The sequence below is a fragment of the Pristiophorus japonicus genome, chromosome 19, assembly GCF_044704955.1.
Source record: "Pristiophorus japonicus isolate sPriJap1 chromosome 19, sPriJap1.hap1, whole genome shotgun sequence".
In the NCBI taxonomy this organism is placed as follows: Eukaryota; Metazoa; Chordata; class Chondrichthyes; family Pristiophoridae; genus Pristiophorus; species Pristiophorus japonicus.
This window is the reverse complement of record NC_091995.1, coordinates 87,176,106-87,183,819: the sequence shown is the minus strand read 5'-3', so window position 1 is coordinate 87,183,819 and position 7,714 is coordinate 87,176,106. Positions and strand designations below refer to the sequence as shown.

Below are 7,714 nucleotides of genomic sequence, written 5' to 3'. Positions count from 1 at the left end.
TTAGGACTGAGATGAGGAGAAACTTCTTCACTCAGAGAGTTGTGAACCTGTGGAATTCTCTACCACAGAAAGTTGTTGAGGCCGGTTCGTTAGATATATTCAAAAGGGAGTTAGATGTGACCCTTACGGCTAAAGAGATCAAGGGGTATGGAGAGAAAGCAGGAATGGGGTACTGAAGTTGCATGATCAGCCATGATCATATTGAATGGTGGTGCAGGCTCGAAGGGCCGAATGGCTTACTCCTGCACCTACTTTCTATGTTTCTGTCCGGATTCCCATTCATGCGTAAAGGCAACTATTTACGGCCTCTTGGTTGTTCCACTGAGCCCTCTGCTTTGTGATAAAGATGAATCTTTAAGGTAATTGTTGTGCAGGTTGAGTGCACAGTGTGTCCGCGTACATGGAGGGAACAGGTGGAACGACAAGTGCTGCAGGCTTCCAGAATCTATAGACCTGCCCCGACTCCTGATACAATGCAGTCTGAAACTGTCCTTTGCCCCTGGAGACCCCATTCAGCCTTTATTACATTCAGAATCTGATTAACTTTGAAATGGGTAGATGATGTCCAACGCTCAAGGCCGTGAGGCTTATTGAAATACCACTGCAAAAAAGTATCTGAAAGACAGAAACGTGACCGCGTTATTTACAAGCCCAAGAAAGTAGCTTGTCCCCGAGTGTGTGGATGGCAGTGCGCCAATGGGGAAATCACAGGAGCCAATTTGCTTCTGCCATGCACTTCGTACATGATATTCTGCCTGGTGTTCAAATCCCTCCGTGGCCTCGCCCCTCTGCGCTCTCTGTACCCTCCTCCATCCCCACAGCCCTCCGAGATCTCTGCGTTCCTCCAACTCTGGCCCCCTGAGCATCCCCCATTCTGTTCGTCCCACCATTGGTGGCCGTGCCTTCAGTCCTCGAGGCCCCAAGTGCTAGAATTCCCTCCTTAAACCTCTCCCCCTCGCTCTCCTCCTTTAAGACGCTGCTTAAAACCCAGCTCTTTGACCAGGTATTGGTCATTTTCCCTAATATCTCCTTCTTTGGCTCGGTGTCAACTTGTTTGATAACGCTCCTGTGAAGCACCTTGGGTCATTTTGTGACTGAATACAAGGCACTGTTCCTCTTAATTCTTCACCTAACCCATTGCTACCCCCAGTGGCACATCTGTAATCACCAGTAATTCAGCCTACTGAAGACCCCATCCACGCCCTTGTTGCCACTAGACTTAACGACTCCAACGCACTCCTGGCTGGCCTCCCACATTCTACCCTACGTAAACTAGAGGTGATCCAAAACTCGGCTGCCCCATGTCCTAACTCGCACCAAGTCCCGCTCACTCATCACCCCCTGTGCTCGCTGCCCCGTGTCCTAGCTCGCACCAAGTCCCGCTCACGCATCACCCCCTGTGCTCGCTGCCCCGTGTGTCCTAACTCACACCGAGTCCCGCTCACCCATCACCCTCTGTGCTCGCTGCCCCGTGTGTCCTAACTCGCACCAAGTCCCGCTCACCCATCACCCCCTGTGCTCGCTGACCTACATTGGCTCCTGGTTAAAAAACGCCTCGATTTCAAAATTCTCGTCTTTATTTTCAAATCCCTCCATGGTCCTCGCCCCTCCCTATCTCTGTAATCTCCTCCAGCCCCACAATCCTCCTGAGATGTCTGCGCTCCTCTAATTCTACCCTCTTGAGCATCCCTGATTATAATCGCTCAACCATCGGTGGCCGTGCCTTCTGTTGCCTGGGCCCCAAGCTCTGAAGCTCCCTCCCTAAACCTCTCCGTCTCTCTACCTCTCTCTCCTTCTTCATGACGCTCCTTAAAACCTACCTCTTTAACCAAGCTTTTGGTCTTTGGCTCGGTGTCAAATTGTTTGATAACGCTTCTGTGAAGTGCCTTGGGTCATTTTGCTACTGAATACAAGTTACTGTTCCTCTTAATTCTTCGCCTAACCCATTGCTACCACCAGTGGCACATCTGTAACCACCAGTAATCCTGCCTAGTGCAACACAATTTAAAACACTCTCTCCTCGCACAGCTATAATTACAACGTTGGACCAAGCACAGATGTTTGCACAGTTGCCACGCACGCCAGCGACTCTGGAAGTCCAGCGTGCGTCGGGAGGGCTGTACAGACCCAGAAGCAAAAATCGAATGACTATTTCCTATTCGGATTTCAAGATGTGGTTTGAAAGCTCGCCTGCCAGGGTTCTGGACCCGAGAGGATGGACTTGGGTCACTCGGGGGATAACCCGATCGAGGTCAACGCTCGCAGTTTGCAGAGAATTTCGCTACCATGCAATCGCCGTTATGAATCGTTCAGCTCTCCCCCCCCCCCCCCCCCATTAGAGGGCGGGTGATCACTGGCCAGTGGCATTTAGTGGCTGCCTCTGCTAAACTAAAATCATTCTGACTATATTCTGGAACTCCCTCCCTAAACCTCGCTACCTCTCTTTCCTCCTTCAAGACGCTTGTTAAAACCTACCTCCTTGACCAAGCTTTTGGTCACCTGCCCTAATTTCTACTTCCGTGGCTCAGCATCAAATATTTTTGTCTCATAATACACCTGTGAAGCGCCTTGGGACCGTGTCACTACGTTAAAGGCGCTATATAAATACAAGTTGTTGTTGTGTTCTTTTTTATAAATGTTTTTAATATTCCTCCCCTCCTTGTTGGGGTGAAGTTCCACAGACATGCTCCCCCCTTCCCCCCCCGCCCCCCCCCCACAAACGCAGTACCTCACTCCACCAAGCGTGCGCAAGTCTGGAGAGTTGGGGGACATTCCCACTTTATCCCATCCCAACCCTGCGTCTACACCAGAGGAGAAACTTGTAGCAAGAGTTGGAGTCGGGGGGGGGGGGGGGAGGGGAGGTGGGGGGGAGTGTTAATCGAGGGACAATTGAGGGTGCGGGAGGAATCATATCCCATACAGGAAAAAAGATTGGAGAAATGTAGAACACATGTATTCTCATTTCCCTACCCTCCGTGTTTTCAATAGTCCACACACGCTCTCCAGTGGGAGATTGGGGGGAGGGGCGGAATTGGCAAAGATGGCACTGGATGGTGATCAGGAGCAGGAAACTCACCCCCTCCCCACCCTCCCTCGCTTGTTTTTCCCCATTCCTACTACACCACTGATGGGCTGTCTCGCTCCCCCAGCCCAGGAGCAGAACTGCTGTCAGACTTACTCGAGCACTGGTGATCAGCCCCTGAAAACAGCCCACGGGAGGGGAAAGAAGTGGGGGCTTAAAGGACAGGTCTCGGAGTGCCGGGAGGGGGAGGCTGAGATGAGATGCACTTCAGTGCAATTTAACCTTCGCACAATTCCTAAATGAAACGAGTTTGCCAAAAACCCTTGACAAAGCCAAGCCACTCTATAACATGCAGAGCAGGGGGTTCGGTGTGTGTTTGGCAAAAATCAAAGTGTCATTTTGCAAAAACACACGTGTGTGCAAGTTGAACACTGGCACTTTTGGGAGTAATGAAGAAATTATTGTGCAAAATTTAAAAAAAAACATACAGGCACTGAGCAAAAGGTGCGAGTTTGTGCTCTCTGAACTGCTGAGTGACTCAAGCTCAGGATCCCCTCCCTGTTGAATTCCCTGAAGACCCTCCCCCCCCCCCCCCCCACACACACACACACACACACACTGCCCACCTCCCCCTTCTCCCGGGGAATGGGCTGCACTTTCCCGCCACAACTCTGTGTGTGTTGTTAATCTCAGGGGAGGGTGGGAGTGATACTCTGATACACAGGGGAGGAGAAATCTTAAACCACAACATGATCCAGGGGAAGGAGTAGGAGGAGGGGGGGGTGAGATATTAAATAACAGGTGACGTAAAGGGACAGCCCATAAATAGCCAAGAGTTTAACTTTTCAAGCAAAAACTCGCAACACTCAAGAAACTGACCCTTTTAAGAAAGGGGCGCGTCACTTTCACCCGCTACAAATTGTGGTTGAGAGGCAAATTGTAGCGGGTCCCATTCATGAAATGCTAAATTGTTATTAATGGGAGATAGGTCATTTTTTGCAATTTCCTTTTTATTTTAAATGTGCCTCAAGTCAAATAAAAGCAAGCTTTCCCATGGGGTTGTTGGAAGGGAATTTGAACTGTTTGAGAGAAGGGGCGTGTGTGTGTGTGTGTGTGAGGGAGGTCACATTATTAAGTTTGAAAGGGAAGAATTCATTACAGAAACTTAAAATGTCAACGATTTCAATATTCGCAACGCCCCAGTACAATGTGATCACAATGTGAATCAGAGCTGAATAATCGCCCTCCCTCCCTCACTCCCAGTATTTTGTTTTATCAGATCTCTGATTTTAGACTGACCTCTCTCGCTTCCGAGCTGATCCTGTGGTGTTTTTTAATTTTAAATTACCGAATCCTTTTACGTGGCGTCTTCTCCCCGGGAATCGCCGCCTGTATTTGCACACAGAGTTTAGCGGCGGCCGTCCTTTTGCGCTTGGCAAAGAAATCTGTCGAGGCAGAGAGAGGGAGGGAGGTGGCTTTTATGGGTTTTTTGTTTAAAAGGCAAATCTGCACATAAACACACACACACACACACACAAACACACCCACACACAAACGCACACAAGTGCTGCTCTTTAATCTTTTTAACTTTTTTAGCTTTTGTGCAACTTTATGAAACAGCCAAAACAAGGCGATTTTGAAAGGCAGCGTCAGAGAACTCTGCGAGGAGTCACACACCCCAAAATCTCCAACTCGCTGATCAAAATAAATCGACTGGGCAAAGGGAGGGTTTTTAACAGTCTGCACATTCACTGGGCAAGGGAAAGGCTTTTTACAAATTGTAGATTCACTGGGAAGAAAAGTTTTTTTTGCACACTGTAAATTCACTGGGCATTAAAAGGCTTTTGCATATTGCAAATTCACTGGGTTGAAAAAGGGGTTTTGTTGACAAATTGCAGATTCATTTGGGCAACTTTATTTTTGCCAACTTTACAAACTCTCAGGGAGCGAAACTTTTGCCCTCACTAAAGCGGGCACCATTTCGCACCCTAACCATTTAACTGACCTATATAAATAGCTCCACACACACACACACACACACACATAGCATAGTAAACAAACGCCATTCATGCCGAAACACTGCCAGTTACACATTTGTTATTGGGAGGGGGTGGGTGATCTTGGAATTTCACAAACCTACCTGTGATGGGGGCTGGGCTTTCCCGCTTCCTGTTCCAGGGGACTCTGGCCCCGTTTTTCCTGTTGTTCTTCCCGTTTTCTTTGGCATTGCCCCCGCTGCCCTCCTGGCCTGGCTTGGGGCCGGGGGTCCCGGGGTCGGCGGCGGGTTCGGGGACAGAGGAGTCCCGGTAGAAAACGGGAAACTTCTGGACGTCGAAGGCTTCCCAGATGTAATTCCCGGCCAGGGGGCTGTGGTTTTCGAAATCGAAGTTCCACCTCTGGCACTGGGAGTTCTTGATCTCCTTCAGTTGGTTTTTCAGGTCTCGCCTCAACTCCTCGTGATCCACAGTCCCAAATAAACTTCTGCAAACCGTCTTGTTCAGGTACCTGGGTTGCCTTCTCCGTTCTGTCTCTGCCATTGCCAAATGAGACATTGCAAGAGAAAAATAAATCCCCCCCCCCGCCAGCCCCCAACCCACTCCACACAAAAATAAACCTTCAATATGTTTTCAAACAAACCAGAGACTTGGTGTGCTCTAAGCAAAATAAATAACAAACCAGTCCTGTTCCAATGAAGCTTTGCAAGAGAGTTTGTGGCTTTGCATTTACCGGGCTGCAAATTCCTCCACTCGAATTCCAGGAATCCTTTCCCTGCAACTGCACAGAGTTAAACTTTCTGTCAATCTCCCCTCCCTCCCCCCGGCTCTGTGCCTGTGCAGGCGGAGCGCTGACTATTTATTCGGCAGCTCACTGAAATACACAGCAGGATTCGAATCACAGCTCTGACGTTTTTACTGACGACGGGGTGGTGTTTGTATGTAAATGTTGGAGGGGTGGGGGTGAGCGCGAGTGCGAGACACACTGAGACAGTCAGAGACAGAGAGAAACACAGCGAGAGACACACACACATACACAGTGAGAGATAGAGAGAGGCACATACAGACACTGAGACAATGAGAGAGAGAGAGACACACGGTGAGAGAGACACACACACACATACACAGTGAGAGACAGAGAGAGGCACACACACTGAGATAGTGAGAGAGAGACAAACACACAGTGAGAGAGAGACACACATACACAGTGAGAGACAAAGAAATACACACACACTGAGACAGTGAGAGATAGACACACGGTGAGAGAGACACACACATACACAGTGAGAGACAGAGAGAGACACACACATACACAGTGAGAGACAGAGAGAGGCACACACACTGAGATAGTGAGAGAGAGACAGACACACAGTGAGAGAGAGAGACACACACACATACACAGTGAGAGACAGAGAAATACACACACATTGAGACAGTGAGAGATAGACACACGGTGAGAGACACACACATACACAGTGAGAGATAGAGAGAGACACACATACACAGTGAGAGATAGACACACGGTGAGAGAGACACACACATACACAGTGAGAGACAGAGAAATACACACACACTGAGACAGTGAGAGATAGACACACGGTGAGAGAGACACACACATACACAGTGAGAGAGAGAGAGAGGCACAAACACTGAGATAGTGAGAGAGAGACACACACATACACAGTGAGAGATAGAGAGAGGCACACACACTGAGACAGTGAGAGAGAGACACATAGTGAGTGAGAGAGACACACACACACAGTGAGAGATAGAGAGAGGCACACACACTGAGACAGTGAGAGAGAGACACACATTGGTGTGCAAAATCAAAGCGCATGGTATTGGGGGTAATGTACTGATGTGGATAGAGAATTGGTTGGTAGACAGGAAGCAGAGAGTCGGGATAAACGGGTCCTTTTCAGAATAGCAGGCAGTGACTAGTGGAGTGCCGCAGGGCTCAGTGCTGGGACCCCAGCTCTTTACAATATACATTAATGATTTGGATGAAGGAATTGAGTGTAATATCTCCCAAGTTTGCAGATGACACTAAACTGGGTGGCGGTGTTAGCTGTGAGGGGGACGCAAAGAGACTGCAGGGTGACTTGGACAGGTTAGGTGAGTGGCAGATGCAGTATAATGTGGATAAATGTGAGGTTATCCATTTTGGGGGCAAAAACACAAAGGCAGAATATTATCTGAATGGCGGCAGATTAGGAAAAGGGGAGGTGCAATGAGATCTGGGTGTTATGGTTCATCAGTCATTGAAAGTTGGCATGCAGGTACAGCAGGCAGTGAAGAAGGCAAATGGTATGTTGGCCTTCATAGCTAGGGGATTTGAGTATAGGAGCAGGGAGCCCTGTACTACAGTTGTACAGGGCTTTAGTGAGGCCTCACCTGGAATATTGTGTTCAGTTTTGGTCTCCTAATCTGAGGAAGGACGTTCTTGTTATTGAGGGAGTGCGAAGGTTCACCAGACTAATTCCATGGATGGCTGGACTGTCATATGAGGAGAGACTGGATCAACTGGGCCTTTATTCACTGGAGTTTAGAAGGATGAGAGAGGATCTCATAGAAACGTATAAGATTCTGACGGGACTGGACAGGTTAGATGCGGGAAGAATGTTCCCGATGTTGGGGAAGTCCAGAACCAGGGGACATAGTCTTAGGATAAAGGGTAGGCCATTTAGGACTGAGATGA

The 7,714-nt window shown here is 48.8% G+C and overlaps 1 protein-coding gene across 1 annotated transcript; it reads right to left on the bottom strand.

Annotated features, from left to right (window-relative positions):
- Nucleotides 1-528: 528 nt before the first annotated feature.
- On the bottom strand, nt 529-5,559 carry LOC139230285 (cyclin-dependent kinase inhibitor 1C-like). The gene is made up of 3 exons (XM_070862114.1): nt 5,163-5,559; nt 4,322-4,467; nt 529-615 (listed from the first exon to the last, which is right to left on the bottom strand). The coding sequence occupies exons 1-2, from the start codon at nt 5,557-5,559 to the stop codon at nt 4,367-4,369; spliced, it is 498 nt and encodes a 165-aa protein (XP_070718215.1). The 3' UTR covers nt 529-615; nt 4,322-4,366.
- Between the last annotated feature and the right edge of the window lie 2,155 nt (nt 5,560-7,714).